The sequence below is a fragment of the Plectropomus leopardus genome, chromosome 16 (genome assembly GCF_026936395.1).
Source record: "Plectropomus leopardus strain MGB_pleo_1.0 chromosome 16, ASM2693639v1, whole genome shotgun sequence".
NCBI lineage: Eukaryota > Metazoa > Chordata > Actinopteri > Perciformes > Serranidae > Plectropomus > Plectropomus leopardus.
The window spans coordinates 18,209,816-18,237,769 of NC_142191.1; the positions used below are offsets into that span (position 1 = coordinate 18,209,816).

At 39.4% G+C, this 27,954-nt stretch overlaps 1 protein-coding gene across 1 annotated transcript in view; it reads right to left on the reverse strand.

The window, feature by feature from the left end:
- Positions 1 to 27,954, reverse strand: part of fut8b (fucosyltransferase 8b (alpha (1,6) fucosyltransferase)) — a 193,710-nt gene that overhangs the window by 11,771 nt on the left and 153,985 nt on the right. Inside the window, exons 8-10 of the mRNA XM_042504025.2 lie at positions 23,983 to 24,097; positions 14,523 to 14,760; positions 4,340 to 4,586 (exon numbers count right to left, since the gene is read on the reverse strand). Of these exons, the coding sequence (XP_042359959.1) occupies positions 4,340 to 4,586; positions 14,523 to 14,760; positions 23,983 to 24,097 (600 nt within the window). The remainder of the gene's footprint in view (positions 1 to 4,339; positions 4,587 to 14,522; positions 14,761 to 23,982; positions 24,098 to 27,954) is intronic.

The window sequence follows — 27,954 nt, forward strand, 5'->3', positions numbered from 1 at the left end:
GGAAAAAGAGACAGCGGCTGCCGGGGTGATGAAAGGCAAAGAGGTAAAAACCAAAGCAGAGAGCTTTTGAGAAGAGAGAGACAGAGAGAGAGTAACAAGAGGGAGTGAGAGCTGAGCAGGACAGAAAAAGCGAGGAAGAACGGTGACAATTGCTTGCAGCAAAATGTAAAGACGAAGGTGAGAAAAAGAGTAGTTATGAAGGGCGAGGAGCCGGCACAGAGACTGTGAACATATGGATGTGAGACTTATGAAGGGGACGACAGAACGAAACCAGGCTGACTTCACAAACTATTAGAGTATAATTCTTAGCGTTTGTTTTAAACTGCTTCCTTTAGCAGGCGGGTGGAATCAGCCTCGTGGGACAGTGCAGAAACTTTAGACAATCTCAGCAAAGTATCTCAAAGTCATTGCACATACTTTCCTGCCGCTGACAGCTTACCAGTCATCATATGCATTGTCCTCATATGATAAATCCCTTCAATATGTGACACCAAGGAGGTTAAAACAACAGCCTAGAATTATTTACAAAGTCCTTTTTGATCCAGGTGCTGCTCAGAGAGCCTGAGTAAAGACAAGCTGGCAGACAGCACATGAACGTTCTCTGACAGGGAAAAATAAACAAGTAAATAAAAACCTAAACATGCCCGACACATTTCTTAGAAGCTGCTGTCAACAGCGGCTTCCTGTATTGTGACTGCATACATTTCCACAAGGTGTGGTCCTCATGGGAACGGAGCACCTCACACCGATAAATACTTTCCAATTACGCTGTGCTGGACCATGAGAGGTAGAGTCTCTGGAGACACGATACAAAGCCGTCACAATCAAAGCCAGGACGACACAAAGAGTAAACTCAGACCTGAAAATGGCGTACTGTATTTGGAACATTTGGTATCATCTCATCTGCACCATTTATGCCAAGTTTCACGAAAAGTTATATCTAGGTGTTATACTCAGATATCAGGACACTGAGGAGCATTGTGTTGGGATGTGGAGAGAACATCCTGTCTGCAGTGCTCCTGAGCTCTAATGGGAGTTGTAATAAGATAAGGAAGGCTCTGTGGCAGCCAGTCCGCCACTTTGGTCCTGACTGAAACTCATCGACTGTTGGACGTGTTTAAATGAAAATCTGTACACTCACATTGCCCAGAGAATAAAGTCTACTGACTTTAGTGACCCCTTAACTTTTAATTTAGCAACATCATGAGGTCCAGATTTTAGCTTGTCCAATATTTTAGCTCATGACCAAATACCTGCAAATCAATCATCCCCATGAGCTTCGGCTATACTTGTGCTAATTAAACATTTCTAGCATGCTTAAAGCCTTTGCACACCAAGTCCTTATTTTTGTATGCTTTTTTTTTTAATTTTGTAAATCCACATTCCAATAAATATTATTCTGAACATTTTTGCACACTGAATCTGATACATTTTATTTTTCTATTTGTTGCAAAAATTGTGTGTGTGGTCCTCATCCTCTGTGACAGTGATACTCAACTTTGACCTACGGGCCAAATCTGGCCCTCGGTGTCGGGTAAACTGAATCACAATGGGATTATTTTTTATACTTGAAATGTATATTAGGTGCCACAGTGCATAAAATGCATCAAAATCAAGCTTGTTTTTCCGACCCCCCCCCCAACAGACGTCCAAGCCAAGCCCCATGAGTCCTCAAATCCTAGAAACACCCCTGAGCACACCTTATCTATGCAGGGATGCTGCGGCTGAATTTGCCTTGTTGACTCATTTTTATCTTTTTTTCTGATTAATAATAGTAATGTTTGTTTATTTACTGGCCCCTGGCCTCTTGTTATTTTGCAAAAGTGGCCCTATGACATCCTCCTCCTTGTCATCATCATCATCCTGAGTATTATACCTTGAATATCTGACCTGTTGAAGTAATCTGTCTGAGTTATGAAATGATATTGTGCACCTCGTTTCTCTCTCCTGTTGTGGATGTATGTGTCTCGCTGGTTATGCCACGTTTCTTTACTACGTCTTGGATCACGTCTCTAAAGGCCTTTGATGAACGCAAAAAACAGAACATCCAACCTGTTCCAAAAACTGTAACAATGGACAAAAGCTTCGGAGTCAGTGTGTAAATGTTAGACAAAATATGAGGTTGTATCTCTTTTTAACTATTGACGAAAACACAGACTTGGTGTACAAAGGCCTTAACACGCTTATCATTATACACGCTAAACCTCAGCGTGTTGGCACTGTTGTTGTGAGCATGTTAACATGCTGATGTTAGCATTTAGCTCAAAGCACCTCTGTATTCAAGTACAGCCTTAAAGCTGCAAGCACGGCTGTTTTTTGTCAACAAAGACTGAAACCAACAACATGTTAGTCTGTCAACAACACTTTTCCACATCTCACCCTGTCTGCTGCACTCAGGTCTGTTCGCCTCTGCTTTGAACGTAAATCTTTAAAAACAGGTCTCAAATATAATGTGTCAATTTTAAATAAAGCTAAAAAATTTCAAACAGCTGGGCGCTGTAATTTACACTCAAACAGGAGGCAACTGTGCATTTTTTGAGACTATTTTCAGAGGAGGATTATTACAAGTGAGAATTTAAGGCGCCAGCATCGGGGTGTCTGTAGGTATCAGACACTTAAACTGAATGCTTTTTAAGACCTTTACAAATAAATAAAATACCTAAACATGCCTGACACATTTCTTAGAAGCTGCTGTCAACAGCAGCTTCCTGTATTGTGACTGCATACATTCCCACAAGGTGTGGCCCTCATGGGAACTGAGCGCCTCACACCGATAAATACTTTTCAATTACGCTGTGCTGGACCATGAGAAGTCAGATTTAAGCTGTAAGAGCAGAGTCTCTGGAGACACGAAACAAAGCAGTCACAATCAAAGCCAGGACGATACAAAGAGCGAAATCAGACCTGAAAATGACGCACTGTATTTGGAACATTTGGTATCATCTCATGTGCAACATTTATGCCAAGTTTCATGAAAAGTTATATCTAGGTGTTATACTCAGATATCAGGACAGCTTTTAAAGACTGTTTCAAATGAATTTTTAAACAAATCTAGGCCTGATTTTTAGGAAGAATAATCTTTTTCTTATTAATCCAGGTTAATAGAAAGGTAAGGAGTATATGTGGTCCTGATAGAGGCAGGTTTTGCATATTAATGTAGTTACTAAATTGAGTTAGATAGTGCAAACAAAGGTTCAATGGTAGGTTTAAAGAATTGTATCATCATGAATGTGGAGTTTCATCCTGAAGAGCTTTTGACAAAAATAAATCAACATATGGATAAACAGAATTTGATCTTTGTGGCATAAGACCTCACAAATTCAAATGCAAGACTATTTAACTTTTTTTGAGGCCCAATCTTTAGGAAATTTAATTTAAGACATTTTAAGACACCCTCAGCTTGGTGTATGTGGGGTCACCTCAAAGTAAACCACATGCTTTTGTGACTCATACGTGTTTTTAATCGTTTTTGGACAACAATGGAGCTCTGTGGCACAGGAGAATATAAAATAGCAGGCTTTGGCCACACAGACAATAATTGTTAGTGGGATATAGCTATTGTTGTTTTTGGTCTTTTCATGGGATTTGTTGACAAAAGGAAAAATATAGAATATAGCCGGCCTTATCCTTTAATCAACAAAGACTATTGAAGATAAAAGTAAAGCTGCCAGGCTATTCATTTTTAAAGCGGTCATTAACCGTGTTATGAGCTCCGCTTTCCTTGTCTTGTTCGTTTTTACTGATTTTAAAATCTGTCGGAGATGCTTTCACTTCTCAGCTGTTTAATTGCTTTAGCAACAATATCAGATCAGGAGGTCTTTGGTATTAAATGACTTGGATTGGACTGGAGACTAAAAACCCTCATGGGGACATTAATACATGAAACAAGGCAGAATCAGCCATATCATGCAGCGCTATTAGAGAAACACTGAGTGATGAGTACAGAGTGATGAAATGTCTTTAATCGAGTTGATTTGCATGAATATGAGCTGTATTAGTGTAAAGCAGGAAAGTAATGAAAAAGCAAAAAGCCTTACAAAGATAAATAAAAGTAGGAAATTAGCCAAACAAAACACTATCATCGAATTAAGTTACTTTGAATACTATTGTATTAACCTCATATTAACCTCACCCAAAGCGGTGTTTGTTTTCCACCACAGCCCTTACGGCTACGTCTTTGTTTACTTCTTCCTATGCCTTCTGTTTGCTTAGATTGTGAAGCTCTTTGTAAACTTTATTGTAGAGATATGCTATAGCAACACAGTCATTATTATAGAAGTGTTATATAACCACAGAAAAAGGAGAAAACAAAGCTGCACACACTGAAAAGTGTCCTTACCCGATGATGGGGTGTTTGAAGCCCAGCTTGGCGGTGGTCTGTTGGATCTCCTTCTCCAGCCACGTCTGTGGGCGCACCAGGTACTTGACAAACTGGGACACCCACCAGACGGAGGGGTCGCCGTGCAGACGGTGCAGGCGTGGGGCCAGGTCCTCCGGGATCGCCAGGGGCAGGTAGGGAGGCCGAGGGTGGAGACTGTCCACGATGGGCAGCTCCACAACCTGCACATCCTTATCGTGGGCCTCTCCTGGAGGGTCCAAAGAGAAACATACTGAGTATAAGGCACTCCATATTTTAAACATATTCAACATTTTTTGACAGCTCAGCCCAAGTTTACAGGTATCTATGCAGACTTTTCCTAAAAAACTCCAAAACAAAACAATGTGTACACTCATACAGAAGAATCCCTCTCAATCATCACCTGTCAAGCACTAAAAGTGTGTGACGGTGTGTTTTTCTGCCTCTGCCTGGATTTTTTAAATTGGATTTTTATTTCGAGGCATTGGGGATGTTCCTGGGCACAGCTTGCAGGTGAGCTTGGGACTTTGTAGAAAGTTAGTGACCAAGAACAGAACATAAGCAGCACGCATCCAAGAAGAAGATATGAAAATTACAGACAACTTCATGGGCAAAGTGCCAATCAGACAAAGCTTGTTCCTAAAAAAGGATTAATCCGGGTTAGCCTTTCACTTTCATTTTTTACAGAAATTTACCGGTGCAGAGGTTGTGCTAAGCAAATATTTTTCACTATTGACTGAATATTTAAAATAATTTTTTGTCAAATCTGAAGGCCATCCATCATTTTTACAGATTCGAGCACTGAGAGCGATTTATTGTAACTTTAAGTGATTCCCAGTTGGTGTCGTGAGCATATTTCTTAGCTATTGTCTAGTCTTGTTGTAGCGTAGTTTTATCCCCAGATGTTCAAAGTATTAGTTTCTATGATTCTGCAACATCGTCTTGGTCCCACATGCATAACCTCATTTTCTAACTGGCTTTCTCACTTGCGTTGGGAGGCTATATCACTACATCTCATTGTAAAATGTCAGGACAGCTGATTGTCCAAAGCTTCACTGCACGGTCAGTGACTCTGTTCATCTTTTTTCTCAGTGCCCTCATAAACAGAGATGTGGTTCTGCCAGAGTGCACTTGGACAATATTTCGCCACTTTTTTTCTTTGGGGTAAATAGATATTCCACAGTTTGTATATCCAAATTGAAATTTATATACATTTTTCTTTAAGCACATGAAGATCCAATCATCACTTAAGCATGTGACTTGCAATCAAGATAATAAAAACAGACGGAGTATCCAAACTTTTCTTACTGACATTAAAAGTGGGTTGATTGATTGACGATTAAATGGTTGAGTGAAATTTCTTACTAGCCATACTGTTTACAAACAGTAACTAACAACTTTAAAGCAGACATTACTTTTATCTATTCATTAGATGTTGTTTTTTTAAATTTTATTTTATCATTATATTTTTTTATTTGAAATTTAATTTCAAAATTTCATTCATCAACTGTTAAACCTCTATGACATCAGAAACTAGATAAAAAAAACTTATCACAGTTTCCCAGAGCCCAAAGTAATATCTTTAAATTGCTTATTTTGTGTGGCTATCAGTCCCATTTGCAGTAATTCAATCCAGGAAAACACAGCAAATGCTCACATTTGGAAAGCTGAAACCACTAAATGTTTTGCATCTTTGCCTGATTAACAACTTTAACCGTCAAAATTGGTGATTTGTTTCATGCAGATTGACTCAATATTTCAGCATTCAAGTTAAAACCAGTTTAGTTTTTTTTTTTTATTGCAATCAAACCTGAGGCTCTAAGGATATTTTCACATGTTGTCTTTTTTTTAAATTAACCAAACTCCTCTTAAAGTGGACTGAAAAGTGGACCAGCAATAAAGGGACGAACATCAGTTAATTTTTAAGAGGATTCAGTTCTCTATATGGTCAACTTATGCATATTGAGTTTCATGCAAATACAAGTAGTTTAACTGCACTGAGAGAGAGTGAAGGGAGGGCGGGTGGGGGGCTTGATGGCAAATTGAGTGTCTTAAAAGTACTTTTGACGTATTATTATTACATTAATGCAGCACAGCAGTGTGGTCCTAATAAAGCCCCTTGTTACATATTAACTAAAATTGGAGGACAATCAAAGGGTTTCTGTGCTTTGTAGGCAGTTGCCAAGCATCCCAGTGCAGTAACGTGATCTCGAGGACTTAAATACGATGGCAACAGACAAAGCAAACTTAGAACACTTTATGTTCACAATCAATAGCTCAAGCTAGCTGCAACATGCAGTTAAAGTGAACTGTACTTGTTTTCTTTTTTAATATATGAAAGTTGGAGACATCAACAAGTCAACTAACATCTCTCAGTTCACTGAGTCTTTCAGAGTCTTTTTTACTGAAATAACTGTACTGAGGCTGTCAGTGTTAATGCGTTAAGCGCAATATCTGAATGTACCCACAACTATCCCCTTTACAGACATGCCCACTTTATGCTGGTGCCATGAAGTTTTGGGATAACACCATGGAGTTTTTTTCATGCAGTATAAATTAATGTTTCGCCTGTTGTATTTGAGTATATCTATATATTGGGGTCCAAAACTGAAACTGCTACCACCTACAAGCTGAGCACACAGGTGCAGCTAATCAGACTGATGCCAGTCGACAACCTCATTGCTAAGGCAGCAAAGCACTATTTTGGAGCATGTGAATCGCCACAGACCTGTGGATGAAACTAAATTGAAGAACTACAGCGCTGCTAAATGAGTGGCAACTGACTGTAGACCAATCAACATCGTGGAAGACTGGGGTCTAAGTGACGTCCTCAGGCTGGCATGTTGTTGCCAGCCACAAGTCTTACCCTGGCAGGGAACGATCATTTTGGTATGAATCAGAGAAAGCAACTACACTGGAACTCCTGAAAAGTGCAAATGCTTGTACAGTCTGGTAAGAATTTCTTTACTTTGCCAATATGGATTTCAAAACTGCTGAAATGAAAAATAATGAAATTGTAAATATGCAATTAATAAAAATACAAATAATGGCAATTTAAAAAAAGAAAAAAGTTTGACAGCCCTAAACTGCACATTGTTACTCAGCCAAATAGAGTATTATGTTGCAATGCAGTAAGAGATTTCAGCATTACTCTTTAACCTTGTTATATCAATTCCTGCTCTGTTTCAAGCATGAATCCAAATCCCTCAACCCCTGTGAGTCCTGCCTCTGTGACTGACAGCTGCTCTTTGCCTGCCCTTGCTTAAAGGCCAAGGTAAGCTCTTTTCGATCAAGGCTGTATAGGGCCAGAGGCTGAAGCAAGGACCTGGATTGGAGGGGTTGCGGGGGCTGGTGGTCTGGCATTGGCCCCTTCAGGCTGAGTCCTGCTTGGCAGAAGCCCTGGGCAGAGAGTTGAGCTGGACTGATTACGAAGGTCACCTCTCTGGGCAGAAGAAAGCCCCCGGTGCACTGCCAGACCCCCACGCGCATCAAGGCCAACTGTCCATGAGACACAAAGACATGTATGTGTGCACGGTGCACACCTGCATGTGCGAACAAAGGTGGAAAACATTCACCTATCCAAAATACAAACACATGAGCATGCACATGTACGGGGTCTTGTGAACAGAAGGAAAAAAGGTGATCCAACACTGACAACTAACGGGGATCCAAATAAAACAACAATAAAAAGAAAATGTGCATTCACACACACACAAACACACACATACACACAAAGAGCCCCAGCTAATCTCATCGCACCAGAAGGGATATGCCTGGCAGACAAAACCTTCACTCTCTTTCAGTCTTAAAACCCAAGGAGTTTTTTTTGTCTCTGTGTGTGTGTGTGTGTGTGTGTGTCTTCGTAAACCCCTGATTTGCTCAAAAACAAGTTTGAGGCCCGTGTTCTGTCAGACTAAAGTGGCTTCTCTAACTGCCACAGACAGGCCTTAATACAGCTGCAAACCCATCCACAACACACTCCAAAATAAATGGCATAATGAGTCATTAAAAATGGCCTTTCACAGAAAGGGTACATAAAAAACATGTGAAAAACAAGGACAGAAACAGAGGCTTCAATTTATGTGTGTGTATGCCTGAGCATGAACTGAATATAAATTGGTAGAAGCATTAAATATTGAACAGAAAAAATATTCCCAGGCCTGTCTTTGCTTATATAACAGCATTGGCATGATTCACATAAGGGGGAATGGGCATATTCGGAGGCCTGCACTTCTTGGCACAAATGTACAGAGATGCAGTACGTCTGCCTCCCACAGCTACTTAATTAGATCACAAAGCTCTTTTAAATTTCATCTCAACTCCAAAGCATCTGCATATATTTCCTGTATGCGTCATGACTTGCAGCACATAGGTCTGCACTGTATTTTAAGCCTGTGATCTATACTGAGCCTAATAAATATTGCATAAGATTAACACAGCTATGAAACCGCAGAACCAAGAGTGACACCATCCCGACACAAAATACGGAGCTTTGCCATTCATAACACATTTGTGATGGAGTTTATGAACTTGGAGAACTCTTGTTCCAGTCTTTACATGGCCGGGAACATTTTGTTTCTCCTGCTGCTCTCAAACTCACTCATAAGGCAGTAATATCTCTACAGAGAACCTCAAAGGAATACACTCTCTTTGGCAAATTAGCTCTTTGATCAAAGAACCATTGTTCCATAAGAAGACTGGTTTCCCCTTTGTGTGTTCAGAATTTAGTCTGTTATACCAAGCCTGTGAGGCGGTGCTGCATTCTCATGCTGTCCCTGTAACGTAAAAGTTGTAGTAAAACAGCAACATGCACCAGTGGGTTAATAGAGAGAAGTGCTGGGTCTCAAACTCATTACTTTCTTTTGGTACTGACAGAAATATGCCTGTAGTGCTGAGAATCTTACATCTTCAAGTACTAAAAACTGATACTGAATATCTCTCATGATTTGTAGTCATAGTTCCAAAGTAAAGCAACACTTCTTGCCAAAATTAGACAGTTTTATTCAGGCAAAGTTTTTGCCCAGCTGCTTGCAGCACTAGTATCCAGTCCTAAAGGAAAGGTGGGTCAGCTTTTATCAATACTCTCTTTACATGATAGCAATGTAATGAGACAAACAAACAACAAACAAATTCAGATTTGCAATTTTAGTTCCTAATTAAAGCCAACAGTTTCCAATTGTATTTTATTTAAGCAAAGGTCTGATGAGGCTGCTTATGTTTGGACAACGTTCAAAGACACAGTATACCCCAGAACAAAAGAAAACTGTGTTTTTCCTCTTACTTGCAGGGCTATTTGTCAATCTAGATTGTTTGTCAAGTGTCAGGAATATCAGTCATAGAGATGTCTGCCCACTCCTGAGTATAATGCAGCACCAAAAAAAATACTAGTAATAGTTTTAAAAATCTAACTAGGACTGCCCACTGAAAGTTGAAGATCTAAATCATCATTTGGAAACCCCCGAGTTGAGTGGGATTCAGGGTTGTTTTTGTCAGTCAGTGTACTTCTGGGGAAATTTCAGTCACTCACTTAATACCATAACGGGTCTGGTGTTCGTTTAATATCTAGTGCCGGCAAAAAATGGTGGTGAATAGATCTGATCCGTACGCTGACTTTTTGTTTACTATATCACATGAATGTCGCTGTCACACTGAGTGTTCCACAAAACCCTGTTAAAACTCTCCCACTATAGATGGAAAAAAGTAATGAATTGTCAAATATTTATATTCCATCATTCAAATATTCATAATCTGATTCAACTGACATTATTCTGACCAAAAGTCAACAATAGTTCTGCTGAATTAAACTCGCCAACTGCATCAATGCACAAAGGGGAAGCATGCATCTACCTCACCAAGCACCACTTAGCTGGCAAATGTTACAGCTCAGCCAAGGAGGACGCCATTAATGTTTAAATCTTGCACTGTCATGCACATTCATGAGTAGATGCTTGCTTCCTTCTGCGCAGTGATGCAGTTGGTGGGTTGGTGGTAGTTCGGTGGAAAAAGAATACTTCCTATTTGAAACTATACACAGCAAGGTCTGTGGATTATCTTGAGTCATGATAACGGAAAGAGACATTGCTGTTGTTTTTCAAATATATTTTTTTAGTGCTTTGTGCATCTAGCTTCATTAAAAAAAACCTCTTTGGCTGATGTCTCCTGCACTCGGCAACTCACACCAAAACAATCTACGCTGATAAATAGCACTACAGAAAAGAGGAAGAATACTGATGGGGTGAACTGTCCCTTTAACATTTGACAATTTTGTCTGCTTTTGTTGAATAAGAAAAATGCTTTGTAGAACAATGTCTTTAAAGTAAGGTATTGTGAATAGTACCCACCAAAAGTTGGGTATTGTGTCAGCACTAGCATTAAATATTTTCAATAATATTCAGCCCTGACAGAGGGGAAGATCACTGGGTGAGACCAGCTTTTATCGATTGTTTCATTCAATGATAAAAATCTAATAAAATATATAATTTTTCTCTCTCTCTCTCTCTCTCTCTCTCTCTCTCTCTCTCTCTCTCTCTCTATATATATATATATATATATATATATATATATATATATATATATATATATCTTACTGTAACATCAACATTTAAATTGTTTTCTCCTCTAAATTATACCATTTTCTCTCTGACACAAAGCAAGCGAAGGAGCGGCACCCTGTATGCGATGATTATTCCAATGTGCATTTTCTTGTTATGTTTTGTTTTTCCCACTTCCTCATTGGAGGGAAGAAAATCAGCAGGTCCCATAATGACTTTATCACTATCTTTGATTTTTCCCCTCGAGCTATATGTTTTCCAGACAGAAATATCCTGTCACAGATGCATATACCATGCATCCTCTCTCTGTCTATAAATGACTCACATCCTGGGGGAAACACTTAAAAGAAAGTGGGCTAACCGTGTAAAGATAAATGAGGAAAGGTGGAATCTGGTAGGGCTGCTACATAAAATACCAACAACATCAATTTCCCACATGGACACAAGATTAGGCAAACAGTACAAAGAACTGCTAAGTTTAGATCCCACAAAGCAGCATGCTCATCACATTTGGACGTGCAGGTGACCACAAAGGATTGGTGTCATTTACCACAAAACGATGCAGAGAGAGAGGATGATAAAAGTTTGGGAGTAACACAATTAGAAATTAAAGTGTACTGAAGGTGTAAAAGCTCCCTGCCATCCAGGCACTATGCAAAATCCTTTATCATCTTCACTAATTTGCACAGTAGGTAGGAAAACACTGGTTAACCATTGAATAAAAGGCCAGTAACATAACACTTAAAAATTCAGGGGGCATTGCAAGTTTTAAGGAGATCAGTATTCAGTGCATTCAAACACTAATTGTACCGGCATGGGCAAACACTCCACTTAATTAGAGAGATATTGAATGTATATCTACTTATTAATCCAAGGTTTTAGCGTCCCTTTGTGGTCCAGTGCCCTGAGGAAGGATCTTGCCTGCACTGTTAACAAAACAGGCATGACCACACAGGCATAGCCAAGTACCCGACAGGCTTAGCAATGCCTAGCTAGTTAGCTGGCTTGGTCAACAGAAAAAAATGCCTTTGCAAAAAACAAGACTTTATGAGGAGAGGAATTCAGAATGCAAACGGCCTGGGGAGTGGCGTTTGTAGTTAGCGGGCTGTTGGCTGCGAACAGCCAGATGGCATATATGGATCTATAGGAGGCTGTTTGTGAGACAGGCCAAAAAAAGACATTAGAAAGTGGAAAAGGACACATGAAAGGCAGGAGAATAAGAAAGGGAAGGCGCTAGGAGAGCAGGAGATAAGCAGGGAGAGCCCAGGAGAGCACAAGTCAAATGAAGCGATAGGAGAAAAATGGTGAGCTGAAAGGATGCAGCGACGAGAAGCAATGAAAGCAATGAGAAAGAAAGTGATAGAGAGGGAGAGAGAGAGGTGGGCATCGTAAAACTTGCAAATCATCACTGATCTTCATTTACAAAGGCACTGGTTTTGTCAGATTCGCAGCTGCAAACACACTTACACTGTAGGATTATCCATTAATCATCTCAAAATCACCATTTCAACTCATACCTTTATGTAATCTCATTCATAATGAATCTCCTGTCTCAGCATTGGTAAGGACGACCTACCAAGCACATCGATCTTCTGTCTAAGGTATTCTGGTATCAGGTATGAACTATGTTACCATGGAGTTCATTATGGACAGTTCATGACTGGGGCAGAATTCTGAAAACACACATAAATGATAAGTCAAAGGGTCTAAAGCCCTACTAGCCGCTCTTGTGAGGCATGCTATTTAGCAGCGGTATTCAACTACAATTTAAAGAGGTCCAGTTACTAAAATTTCCTCCCAGCAAAGGTCCGAAACTCATAATGTCTATCAAATAAAATCAACAACGTACAATTCCATATCATTTCAACAATATTTTTGTCAATTTTCAACAATTTTAACATACAGACACAAATAGCGTACATAAATAGTTAGTCCCAGCATAATGAACTTTAGGCCTACGTTACAAGTAAAAGAAAACAGACCATAATCCTTTTGCATAAAAAATATGCCTTTTGTAGAAAAAGTGCAAACAGAGCTTTGAACAATCTTTTTATTCTCTTTTTTCACATTCTCCTCCCTTTCCTGGCAAAATGAAATGAATACAAGTATCTCAAGTATAAAGTAGAAATAAAAAGTGCCACATTTTTACAAAAAGTGTGAACAGTGTGGAGCAGCCTCTCTCTCTGTCTCTCTCACTCTTTTAATTATTGTCTACTTTCCTTACTTTGGAACAGGCCATATCTTCTCACTTTCCTCACATTTCTCTTCCGCGGTTCTGTGTAGCAAATGAACAATTGATTTGATTGGCTCTTTTGAGACGGCAAACGCTTGACGTATTCATTTTGCATTATGGCGAACTTTTCATGCTAACTTGCTCTTGCTTGTCTCTTTGTTTCTGAAAGAAACCAACCCAGTGTTTTCAGGTTTTCAGAGGTTTAAATGCTAGTGAAAGGCCTCTGAATGCAGCACAAGAAAACTGACTTTCATCCAGGTGTTTAAGGGTTAAAGGTCCCATATTATGCTCATTTTCAGATTCATACTTGGATTTAGAGTTTCTACTAGAATATGTTTACGTGCTTTAATAGTCAAAAAACACATTATCCCTAAACTGTCTGAGCTGGAACACCTGTATTCATCTTAGTTACAGCTGTGGCTCAGGAGGTAGAGCAGGTCATCCACTAATTGAAAGTTTTGCAGTTTGCATTTCTGAGCTTTCCACATTTATCTATTAATTGCAGCTGGGGGAATGACTGTAATGACACCATGAGGCACTTTCTAATTTTTGTTGACCATTTCCCTTGAATTGCATTGCTAGGCAACCACTTGGGTTCATGTTAACTTGCTGTCAGCTGTCATTCACACACACTGCAAAACATTTCACCAAAAAATACAAAGGGACCTATTTAGACAGATTATGTTTCAAGTGTGAACGGTTTATCAACATAACCACCGTGATGTCACACTAACAACAAAAATGCTCCCCAGGTAGATAACTTGCAACTGATTATAAATGGAAAGATATGATGCTTTTCTGCTTTTTTTTTCTTTGGTAAAAGAAATCTGAGGTTTCCATAAGCAGGACCTCTAAGACACCACACATTTATTATAACTGCTGAAATTAATTTCTGTTGTCTTGGATAGTCCATAGTGAAAGATATTCTAAGTGTACTGGAAATGATGACTCAAAACTGTGCAAGAAGCCAGAGCTAACAAATAATGAATAACACTTTCACAAAACGTATTCCAGACGACCTCTGTCTCTGTAAAACACTACATGTAGTAACTTCCTAGAGGTCAGAGGAGCAGGTTGTTTACTGAAATCAAGTCACAAGATTTCTTGGCAATGAAACCTTTGAACAGTAACCTGCTGCTGCTACATTTGCTGCCAAACTGCTTTAGCAGGAATTGCAAACTCTTGCTTAGCCAGGGAATTCACACTTAGTTTTCGCTGCAGCAGCACAAAGACGAGTCCGGCAGACTCCATCTTTTATCAGAGAAACACACAACACACTGTTGTTTCTCTGGTTATTAAGCAACCAATCACAATCAGTTGCAGCGCCGAGGGCTATGGCTGTGTGTCGGTCACAGTGATGCTGGTATGTGTGTGTACCTACCTGACCAGTGTCCAGTGGTGGCCCCAGAGCGGTCGGTGCAGGTGTTACTGACAGGCAGAAAGACGGTCTCCCAGCCGCCGGGGGCGTAGCGCCAGTTGTGGGACTCAAGGATGAGCGTGCGCTGGGTGCCATAAGCGATCATGAAGCAGTAGACGACATGGTGGAGCTGGCAGCCATAACCGCAGCCCTTATTGATGTTACACACCAGCTTTCTCGCCTTACTGCAGTCTGGGGGGTTCTGTAAAGAGGAGAGGAAGGAACGTTTCAACATTTTTTATTGCTTGACCTTCGTCTTGTATCTCTCAAAGCCTTGCTCCCTGACTTGTAATAACACATGGCTGATATTGTTTTCTTTGTTCCCTTCGCCTGTCTGTCTCACACTCCACTTCGCTCTAATTTTATACCTTAGTTTGCCCCTCTCTCTTTGCCTGCCAGTTTCTTTTTCTCTTTTCCTCTGTCTATGGCAGCCTTGAAAATTCCTCTTGTACAATATTTTTCCATCTTTTTTTCCCTGCTTGTTTCCTTCTCATTTTTAAACGATTAAACTGCTGCTGTCCCAGATTTTTATATTTTATGGTAACAAATATATATATCTATATATATATATAAATTATTATTTATTTTTCCAGCCTTAGAAACAAGTCACAACAAAAGACATAAAACTGACTTCAAAATAATTTCTTATTGTTTAGTATCTAGTTCATGTAAAGAGTTTTGTAATCATCAATCTTTTTTTTTTTTAAATTAAATTACTAGACCTCAAGCAGAGCACAAGTACAGAGTGGAGTAAATGTATCTGGTTACTAAGTTTCACCTCCAACAGAAGTTTTGTGAAATATTAACACCGATGGAAAGTGCCTGTAAGTCCAAACTCAAGGTACTTCTAACGATACGTTATGTTTATCACTGTTTAACATACTTTTACACATTTAACATAATTTTAATATTTAATCATGATAATTATATATTTATATATATTTTTTTGCATTTTTGCCTAGTTTTTAGAAAAAAAATAATTTTCTAACAATACTAATTTCTTGCAATTTTTGGAACATTTCTTACCAAGTTACTCATTTTCTTTTCCCCATATTTTTCAAAGAAATTGCACCTATTTCTTCTGAGTTCAAGGGTTAAATACTTGTGAAATGCGTCTAAAAGCAGCACAAGAAAAGTGATGTCAGGTTTCAGAGGGTTAATATCCATTCCTCCTTTATCTCTTTTTATGGTGCTCTTGTGTTCCCTGCTTCACTTTTCACTGCCCCTTCTTTGCTTCCTTTTCTTTTCCTTGCAATTTTCTTACTCTCATTATTTTCCCTCTCTCTTTCTCTCTCTCTCCTCCTATGTTCAACCTGTCCTCCTCTCTCTCTTCTACTCTCCCTCCTTCTCCTTTTCCTGCTCTCACTAATTCCCCGTCTCACTCCCATTCCTCATCTCATAAATTAGCTTCAATATCACACAGAGTCTGATGGGAAGAATACCAAATGAGAGACGCTGGGGAAAGAAACAAGGATTTTTTTTTTTTTTGCTTGGAAAAAAAAGTGGAAACCAACAGAGTGACACATGCTGTGTTGTCAATGGGTCGCCGGGCGGTTTGTGATTCGCTCTGCAGCCGGTCTGTGCAACTCTGCAATGCTCGTGCCAACCGGCTTCCTAAACAGCAATTACTGGCTGATGGGAGTGTTTTCCTCATTAGGCTGCTGCAGCTGTGGATGGTTCACAGTAATCAGGCCGCGCGGCACCCACCGGCTACCGCTGCCTATCACACACTAGCGGAAGAGGAAGAGAGGGAGGAGGAAAGGAGAGGGAAGCAGAGAGGAAAAAAGGGGATAAAAAAAAAAAAACAGTGGAGATGAAATGAGAAAGAGGACAGGGGCGACAGAAAAAAAGGGGCGTGGAGAAGAAATCAGAAATGAAGGATAGGGGCAGAGAGGCTCTTTTAGGTGCTGAAAACTGCTGTTGCTGTTCAATAACATGAACAGCAGCCATCGAGCTGACAGAACAAGCCGCACATGTATTTCCCCCGAGTTGTAGGCTGCCAGTTGACTACTAGCCCCACAGGTGTAAGCTAACTTACTGTGCTAATAATCTACAGTGGCGTCCTGACAAAAGAACTAAAGCTCGACATCTGAGCAACAACGTCTGTATGGGTTCAATGTGTGGCATGAGCCATGTGGTGTGGAGGCCACCATCGGATCCCTGGTTGATAATGATGAGGCTGGAATGACTCCGAAGCGCTGAGAGACTCAGTTCAAGGATAATGACGGCAGATGCGTGCACAAAGGCAGCCTCTGAGTAGCGCTCTGTACTGTAGGTTAAGTGCCTGTTTAAATGGTGTGCTTTTTGAGTGTGAAACATAGAGGCAGAGCAGAGTGATTCAGTTCAGAGACACCATGGTGATATTGTTTATGTAGGGAATAAGAGAACAACTGGCTAAGAGAAATAGTACATCAGGTAATTATCCACTGTGATGCCAAAAACAGTAGAAGATGAAAGGAAGCTGCGGGCACTTGAAGATGTCTAAAGTAAAACTCCACTACATTTTGTATAAGTAAATGTCTGTTTTGCTGCTCTCTGTTGCCAGCTGATTTAAAATACATCCAGCTCATTAAAGTCTTTGCATTTTCCCTGTGGACGCCTTCAGAGGAAAACCACCTGTAGTGCACACACAGGTTCATGCACATTTTTAGCTTGAGAAAGCAACAGTGCGTCATTCAGAGCCTGTTTAGACCTGGTATTAGCATGTGTTTCCACGGTGTAAACACTAGGCAGGTGATATGTAATACTTCATATCTTCCTGAAATTTCACCATGGTATGCGGTGCATGATGGTACAAATGTGACATACAGCAACAGCGAGTGCACTACTTAAGTTCAGCTTTTTAAGACTTATAAATACATAATAGAAACCACAAAATGTTCAGAAAAGTAATATTGTCAAGCCTATTTTCTTTACTAAACAGAGAAATATAACTATACACCTTTTGAATTCAACTTTTTCTCCCTTATGGAAGACTGATAAGGCTTAATTGTCTAGCTAAATCATAATAAAACACACCTCATTCAAACTCCTCAAACAAAATAAAGCTCACTGAAACCTTCTTCCTTCTTCTAATCTAGTTAGTCCACTGTTCCAACAATCACCAGTTCCAGTTTGGTCAAAAATAAATCCTTAATTCTCCAAGAAAGTTGTAAAACACATGCTGTTATTCCCGATGATCTCTGCTGTTGCTGGCAGCTGGCTGGCAGCCGGCTGTTTACAGTCCTCTAACTTATCCCTCCACCACTAGGTGTTGTGTGTCTTTCAGCTCAGCTGCCTGTTCCACCAGTAAAGACCTGAGACTGAGCTCTGGTGGTGCGTGCTGTGCACTACACACAATACATTGGAAAGTGGAGCGTCTGAGTAGCTCACAGAGGGTTTTCCATGCATTCTTTTAGTATTTGTGGTGGCCTGCCACAATTAAAACACCTGCCGCCACAGACTGCTTTTGTATTTTTAGAGCTGTACTGTTAATTAGGAGCTGACTCTACACGTCTGAACGTTGGGCGTAGGGAAACTGAAACTTAATCATTAAGGCACTGGGTCTTAAAGTTTGCTTTCACTTGCCTCTGCAGCAGCTGCTCCTCTCATCCATTTATCTGATCTGATCAGCTCAGTTGGATCAATTTTCCACCCAGTGACTTAAACTCCACAAACAGCTGCTAAGGAAAAAAAAGAACTCATCACGAGTTCTGCTTGTGCTGCTTTTATGGACCCACAAAAACGTCAAACATTTAGAGAAGGGGAACACAATAATTAGCTACGGATACACACAGATTCTAAATCTGTGGGAAACGCTGTAACATGAGCACTAACACCCACAACGGATAGTCAAAGAGCTCCAAATCAAGAGAAAAGTTAGTAGATGTTGAAGTTTTAAATATTTCATCAAGATTTTTATTATATCAACCCAATTTTTGCACTGTTTACTCCTGACAGTATTTCTAAACAGAAGCCATTTAATGTTTTGCATTCTGTAATTGCCTCTTTGTGTGGTAGACTTCATTGTTTTTGCAGATAACACAGTCCTTGCTGAGTTTGCCCTTCTCACAACTGGATTCAAATTATTTACCTACACACAGGGGATTTAAAAAAAACGATGCCTGAGCTCACTGGACAAGACGTGGGAAACAAAAGCCAGTTCAATGCTTGCATTTCATACAAAGCAGCAGACATTTGATCAAAGGTTTTGATTACTGTGTCACGATGTTGCCTGTCTTCTTTAGTTTTTAGTATTGAAACAATGAGTTGTGTGGAATGCTCTCGCTCCACATTTTTCCTGCTCAGCTGTAAACAGATACAACAGTGGCTCTCCTTCTGTTGCACTTTTTCACATACACTATCAGCTTCAAATTGAACTCTCAGACCTGTATTATTAACACTAACTTGCAAACACAATTAGTAGCACGCAGGTGTTGCTGAATCAGCCAGGACTAAAATCAAGCTGCAATAACTGTTTTTTTTTTCAACAAGGTGTAAACACAACATATCACCTTTTAAGTCAATAAGGCAAGTTTTTTAGCAAACAGTTGCCAGCTCACACATATAGCAGATACTGAGCAACATCAGTAATCATTTGGAGTTGTGTTTGTATCCATCCAATATTCTTTCACTCTGCTTTTAGCTTTGTTTCGGTCTCTGCTGTAACTGTTAAAGGCTTTACTAATGCAGCTAACTTTGTCTGTCTACTGTTTGGTGCTATGCAGGTAGTGCATGTCTTATTTTCTAAATTTATTTATTTCCCAGCAACATAACAATAAATAGTTGGATGTAAATTTTGATTTCTTTGTATACAAAAATAAGAAATAGGAATACTACATTTAAGTTCTACCAGTAAAGAAAATCTGAAAAAGTGAGAAAATAGAAGGAAACAAATAAGACAAAGAGAACAAAAAGCAAACAAACAAAAAACAAGAATCCAAAGCAGGTCATTATCCTCACACCCCCTACTGGCTCATTTTAGAGTAAAAAGTACACATTCATACACCAAAGTTCTACAAAGCTGGCCCTTACTCTAGCAGGAATTGTAAATCCACAAAATATGACATAAAAAGTAGCAATTCGTAGAAGAATTTCTCTGTGTGTCCTCTAATCGTGTAAGTAATTTTTGACAAGTTTGAGGTTAAAAAACAAAACAAATGGTGTCACAGTGTGGCTGATTTGTACGTGTATCATTGCAAACTGCTGCCTTCTGCAACCAAAAACTACACTGAATGGAGCAGCAAGGCTTAACCAAAACAGTAAAATTGAGGTCAAAACAAAAATAATAATTTTGGAATTGCATAAAGTGGGTCTGACTGGGAAGATGTGACTCTTGTGGATTCAAGGAGCCACGTTTTGTTCACGTGTCATGATGTTAGTCCCCGTAGTAGCCATTTCACCATTTTTTGAAACAGACATTACTGTAAAAGATGACCTATAGTGACCTTAGGGGTAGCATCACAGTTTCATGAAACTTTATAGCTACAAACTAGAAACCTGGAGCATTCAGAGGATGGATGACTTATAGGTATGTTTTCACTAACCTGTAGGAGGAAGCTAGAAAAAAAACCCAGAGAAAATTAAAGAAGGCAACGCCTGCACACTTACTCAATGCCACACTTTTTAAAAAAAATAAATTTGTGTGGCATGGAGTAAGTGTGCAGGCGTTACCTTCTTTAATTCATTCAAGTTAACCAAAAGCCTATTACCTACGCGATGTACATATCCCACCCACGCAGACACGGGGAGAACATGCAAACTCCACACAGAACTGGGGACCCTCTTACTGTGAGGCGACAGTGTTAACCATTATACCATCACTGTAATTGTCAAAACTTTTTGAAGCCTAATAACAGCATGTGTTTTTCTAGGGGGATACTCAGGGTCTTAGTGTCTTTATTTTGAATTTGTAGGGATTTTGCAAAACATTTTATTAATTGTTGAACTGTCAAAAATGCTTACATTCAGCCCCAAATCTGTGTAACAGATGGTATCGACCCAAACTAATTCTACTCATAAGATATTATTGAGCGTAGAAATGACCATAAAGTACTTCCATCACATGTTCTACATCCCTATAGAGACAGAGCACAATGCGTCATATGAAACCAAGGGCTGAAACACTAACAAAATGCCTACAGTGGGCATAAAAACATAAGATTTCAGCATGTCAAAGGATCATTTTAGCACCTTTTTTCTACCAGAAAGGAAAAGTGACACTGACAAACATAACGCCAGTCAGTGTTCACCTTACTTTTATTGGAGATATAATACTAATGAATGAGTAAGTGAAACAACTACTTAATCGAACCATCAGGTAAGATCTTCATTTAACTCAACAAAGATCAAAACCAGGCATTACATAGCTAAGTTAGCCTCGACCTGAATAGTTTGTCTGGCCACATGAGCAAAACACTTGCTGTACGTTGGCATAATAAGTGTCAGGATCCCACAGTTTTCCCTATCTTCCTGCTGATGCTTTACATCTTACTGCTTAACAGCTCAGTTTTTCAGTTTGGCAACTTATAAAAACTGACTTATGGATTCTTTACCAAATTGGTAGTGCATCACAAACACAAAGCAGTTTTCAGGCATTTTTGTGTTGTTTGCTAGCAGACATAAACTACAGGGAGGCCTACATGCAATACTCTCTGGACACTCTGGACTTTAAAAGTTTTAATAGGCGCCTAACCAAAACACAACACTTATCACGTATTTATGACTAGGAAAAACTGACACAGAGCTAAGCTGCATGTAAAATTAATCTTCAGATTCCCTCCTTCAGACGATGTATGCCATGTCTCCGTGGCATCTACTACCAGGGTTCCTACACGTTTTTACCCATGAAATTTTAGAACTTCTCCATATTTTCTCAAATCTGCATGACTTTATTTAAGTGGTTTAAAATGGGCAGGCCTATATAGCAATATAGCCATACACTGTTACACAGGCATCCCAGGCGTTTGCAGATAAACAAACTATAAGCACTTGCTAACTTTATTTGCCCATTAGACATTTCATATATGCCTACTGCCAATAGACCAGACCAAAACATACCAGCACTTTGCAAAGCGTCAAGGCTCAGCCCCCTCTTGGGCATAGAAGACCAAAGATAATCTTGATCTCAATGCAATTTGACATGTATTTAGTTTATGACTTTGATTCTCAGTGTGAAAGTGTAGGTTCGACAACTACACAACAGCTTTTCTGCCATTATCTGTTTTTCTCCTGATGTGACAGCATGACTGATATGATGTCAGTCTGGTCTATAGGTATAATAAGTAGGGCTGCACCTATCGATTATTTTTTTTCTCTATTAATCTCAATTAATCTAATGCATCTCATGCATTTTTTTCCCGATTAGTTGACTAATCTAACGACTAATTTATTAATTATTTTAAAGATTTTTTTTTTTATTACTAGATTAATATAACAATTAGTTCTCCCAAAAATCAAAACCAAAAATATTTTTCATTAATATTTAAATGTTTCTATTCAATAATCTTCTCCAAAGAAAAAATGATAACAGCTGAATATTTTAAATCAGGTCTAATTTCCATGTAACTGCTGTGGTATGATATTAATAATTATTATTATCCATATAAAAGATGTTTTTAATCATATTCCCGATCAGAAAAATACTGGGCCTTACAGGATTGCTGTGACTCATCACTGTATATCATGGCAGCTCTTACCCTTAACTATTGAGAATAAGTATCTTTTAATATGTAATATGCTGTTAAGATAATCACTGGCAGATGTTGTTGTTTTTTTTTTTTTTGCATCAGTGTGGCACGAGGAAAATAACGGAAACAATTAACAGACTGTAACAACAGTCATAGACAGAAAAAGCTGTCTGTAACGTTGGTTGAACGTGTTCTGTGACTCTTGCATGGCTGTTAAAGTAAACGTTTTGCAAATTGATGTATTTTTGTAGTCAATGACGACGATTATGGTGATGAATCACTCCGGCCCTTATAATTAGTAATACTTGTAATGTATTTTGATTCAGGTTGCTCATATTTTGGGATTTTTATGAATATATTTTTATAACTAAAAAACAAGTACTTTTCAAAAACATTCTCTTAATTTCAGACCATTTTAAGTCCTGGATAGGATTATTTCTTATTACATAACTTAAAGGAATTTCATGACCATGGCAACCCTGTACTGTTGACCTGCTCTCTTCCTCTAAAGATCCCGTGACCCCTCTAAAAGACACAAAAAAGTGAGGGGTAGAGTTAGAAGTTAAGGCCCTGGACACATTCGTTGAGTGGCTAGTGACCTCTGGGAAATGCAAAAACACAAAAGATCAAAAACACTATGTTGCTCGCTACAATTAATAGCACTATGTAAAAGGCTCGCAGTGCAAGAACAAATGAAAAGCGTGTCCAACAGAAATCCATCTGACGACGCCGGACACGCTCACTGAATGCTGTGAGTGGACAGATGGAGCAGACGCAGAGATGGAGTTAGTTAAACCAGGAAAGAAGGGAGAGGATGATGCGGGTGGCAGAGACAGCAGGATAGGAGGGTGGAGTCTGTCAGTGTGTGTACATATAGACGTGTGAGTGTGTGTGTGTACAAAGGAGATAGCCACACACACGAACAGTGCATCTCTTTGCGTACGAGCATCAATCTTGTAGCTGTGCTTATGTGTGTGTATGCGCCAATTGCTTGCGTAGGTGTCGGTGAATCCATCTGTGCACGACTCGGTGTGTGTGTGTGATGAATTAGTGACGGCAGCTGGTGGAGCGGTGTGATCCCTCAGCGGTGGTGACAGCAGCTGTTAGTGGTGCTGTCTCCGCCCAGCCAGACTGACTGGGTCCTCTTCATCAAACACACCGGCTCATTAATGCTGCAGGGCCTGGTGCCGTGCCGCGCTGCCTCACCCGGGAACCCGGCAGCACCGGCGCTGGGGGAGGGGAGTGGGGCGGCTGGGGGTGAGTGGATGTGTCATGGGTCTCAGGTTGTGTGTGGTTCTGTAAGCATATGTGCATCTAACTCAGCCTGAATAAATATGTGTCTGTCTTTGTGGTGCGCAGACGTTTTTGCATTTCTGCATATGCGTGTCTGCCGATCTGTCATTTTGCAAGTCTGCATGTGGGTTTTGCCTCGTGTGTGTGTGTGTGTGTCACTAAACCGCTGACAAGCAACAAGGATCCAGCTTGTCAGATCCGACTGCTGAGACAGTGTGCTATCACACCCCTCACCTGCTCCTGGAGGAAACTGATGCTGACAGTTATGGATGGTGCAAATGAGACAAGCAAGTGTGAAAGATGTCCTCAGAAACGCATATGCGCTGTTGTACCTGTGATAGAAACATCGCATAAATGCTTACAATGTATTTGTGTCTACATGTGTGTGCGTTTGTGTGTATGACTCCTTGTGTATGTGAGAGTACAAGGCCAGTTGGCGGAGCAGCAGGTGTGTCTGTAGGTACCTGTAGGTAGGTGATTCTGTTCTGGACCAGATCCGACAGGTCTTTAGCCTCCTTCATTCTCCACTCGCCCACTCCGTCCGCCTGGCTGAGGTAGTACAAGTCTGTCATGATGGACCTGCAGACACACACACAAATGACAAAACCTTTTTTATTGATACAGTACAATGAGCCAAACAGAGACACAAATACTCTATTAGAAGTAAAAGTCCTACACTGAAAATATCACTTAAGTAAAAGTAAGTAAAATTAAGAAAATGTACTAAAAGTATTAAAGTAAAAGTAACCAATGCAGAAAAATTTGTAGGAAAAAAAACCCCACACATAAAACAACAAAGTCCATAAAGGGACATGGGGCAGACAAAAAAAAAAGAAATCTAATGTTGAAAAAACTGATGTGTATGATTTCCTCCATTAATTTTTCACCATCAAAGATTTGCAAAATTTGCAAAGAACTTTCTTACTACTGTAGTGTGAAGGTAACTCCCTGTTCTCTCACTAACAATGATAATATGAGATCCAGGGGTTAAGCTGTAAGGCTTACATCACATCAAAGTTATACTGCACAGTATACAAATATAAGGGAGCACTTGGTAACATGTGTGCATACATTCTCAAAGACGATGAAACATATCTGTCCTTCACTAACACATCAACAACTCTACCAGCCCTGGTTTGTAAATCTTTTCAGTCCCACAGCAGCCACTTAAAATGTGCGGCAAGGATTCAGTAACAAGTTCATGGTCATGGTGCAGTTCAAAGGGAAACTTGTTGGGTAACCAGAGAGTCAGAACTTCTTAACACTGTTTGTGATCGCGGCAATGAACAACCCTGGCAATGTGTGTTTGGTAGATCAAAAAAAAATTACAAAAAAAAAATCAATCAACAGGTTTTCAGCCCCATGCAGACAGCTTACACACTCAGAAATGTATAGATACACATTTCGAATGCTGCTCTGCTACTCAATAATTCAATAAAACCTCATGATCAACATGTTTCCTTGAACTTAGGGTCAGGAGTTATTCATGTATATTTATGTACAGAGGTGTTTACCAGCTGATTCCTTGTAACAAACTCCTGACCGTGGCCCTGAGTTGTGTCCAAACTATATTCACTCTAATTGAATATAATAATACCATTGTATGAGCCCAGGTCCCATGTCTGTGTGTCAAAATGATCGTTGTGGACTCGCTCTGGTCTCTCTCTCTCTTTTTGTTTTAATTCATTTACATATGTTGGGTTCAGGTCGGTTATCCAGGGGTCCTTTTCAGATTGGCTACAAAATCCTGTAAATCCGGTCTAATCTCTGGTTGTACTCGACTATTGAGACATTGCAAATCAAAAAGCAGGACTGTTTTATGATAATACTGAACTTACAGGGTTTTTGCACTTCAACGTGATGAAGTACAGCACTGTGTTTTCCCTTGGCAAGTGTGCTTGTGTGCGCATGAGTGTGTATGTGTTAGTCTGCCGTCTACTGTCACACACCACCATTCTCAAATGTAACACTTCAAGTTTCTTTACATATTCAACAATTAGCCTACTTTTCCAAATATTTATCAGTTACTTTTCGAAATCTACATGCACCACTCTTTACATTGCCATTAATTAGATCCATCACATAAAGCAATTTAAGAAAAAGCCCCGTTTTAAGCTAGTTTACCTGTTAGTGCCATTAATTCACCTTTTTAACATGGAAAACAATTAGGCAAAAAACATCTCTGATGTGTTTTAAGTGAATATTCAGCTCAACCAAAAACACAAAATCTGTCAGCATGTTAGTGTGTCGTTCACTACCGAGCCTTCCTTTTTGTAACCAACAGCATACCGAAGTTCTCTTCATGTCAAAACAAAGTTCAGTTTCAGTTTTTATTGTTTAAAAAAGTTTAGATTCAGTTTATATCTTATTGTTTAAAGATGTTCAGCTTCAGTTTAGTTTTTACTGTTTAAAAATGTTAAGTTACATTTAGTTTTTTATTATTTTAGAATGTTTAATTTCAGTTTGTTTTGGGGGGGGGGGTTGCGCAAAAAAGTTCAATTTTTATTCGTTTAAACATTAGTTTTAGTTTAGCTTAGTTTATTTAGCATTATTATATAGTAGTGGTGGGGGGCATGATTTAAGAAGTTTAAAATAGGTATTTTATAAAATATGTATTATTTGACATCTCAGTCTCAATTAACATATGCACCAAAACTTCCTCATGCTTGTTGAGTTGACAAATTTGATCAAAGTGACAAAGACTAAAACTAAAGTGTGTATTTCTATTCTATTTTAGTTAGTTTTGGAAGTACATGATATATATATATATATATATATATATATATATATATATATATATATATATATATATATATATCAGTCTGGTTTCTTTTTTTTCTCTAAAATCTAGTTTTTATTTTTATTTCAGTTAACTAAAATGTGTTTCCACACCTATTTTTTGTTTTTTTCGTGTCGTTTTAGTGAACTACGACAACACATTGTATCACGGCACACAATGCTCCGCTGTAGAATGAATACGGGAGAAACAATTAAAGTTATTTTTGGCTTTAAAAATAAGATTTGTTGAGCCTGTAGGGATTTTTCTTGGCCTGGCAACCTGCCAGATCTATAAAATTATGGAAACACTTCAATGCATTATTTTTTTCTGTTATCTAATTAAATGGATCAGTCAAAAACAGGCAAAATATCTAAACTCTTCATAGAATGTAAAGTATCATGAAATATCTACATCAAAATATATAACGCCCAGCCTTACTTGAATATGCAGAAGAGATGTCAACATGATCTTGACCAAGTGAACTTGCATATTTATTCATCTCATGATAAAAAACTTGCATATCTTGTCTGTGACCTTATTTTTGGCCAGATAAGACGCTCATCTTATTTATCTTTTGTTCAAATCAGAGCAGACGTGCAGAAGTTCAAACAGAATAAATTAAGTTTAACCGAGACTCAGCCTCTGTGATTTCCTGCAAAAAACATTCTCCTCAACAAAAACAACAGCCACATGATAGTAAACTTTGTGTACTCCAGCAAGTAGATTGCCCCTCGCCTACAAAAGTTCCTGCAACATTACGTAGGGATTTAGATAAGAAGATCCTGCAGACAGACAGCATATGGTAACAGTATATTGTGCATTTAACTTTACTGAGGCTCAACCGAAGCTTTCGGGATGTTTATAGAAAAAGTGTCGTTTTTGTCAAGCTGACTGACGACAACAGCGTCTTTCTCGTTGTTTAGCTCTGTTTTGGATTAAGTCTGCCATCTGCAAGACTCTGACAGCGAATTTGTGTCATGTCACACGCTGCCAACTATCGTGACCATCCACTTACAAACATGCCCAAGAGCTCTGATACTTGAAGCTAAGGGCAGATGCAAACACATCACACACACACACACACACACACACACACACACACACTTATGCAAGCTTAATTTATTACTCACTTCTTTGACCCAAATCAGTCACATCCTGTGTGACTGAGAGTTCTTATGCATATATTCAGCAGTGCATGCAAAGACACACACAAACACACAAAGCAGATAACACGTCCCATTTCAACAGTACGGCAGGGTGAATAGTGCCTTTCTCCACAAATAAGACAGTATCATTACTCATTGTCCCATTTTGAAGCTGGAACCACAATGTGTGCACGAATGTCAAACTCTCTTCCAGAAGAGCGCAGGGGAGCAATCAGCGACCCTCTGTGGGAAGGAGAAGCAAACCTGGCTGGCCACAAAACTTAACAAGAAGGAATCAACAGACAAGCCCAGAGGAATTTGGCAGCAAGACAGGAGAACACCACACAGCCCTGACGTTCCTATGTATTGGGGTGTGTGTGTGTGTGTGTGTGTGTGTGTGTGTGTGTGTGTGTGAATGTAAATGTGTGCAGTCTTGGGCATATGCGAAGCTTGTGGGCTTCCCCAGTGCTTCTGACTGGCTCCGACCGCAGACGTTGAGGCTGCAGCCGCTG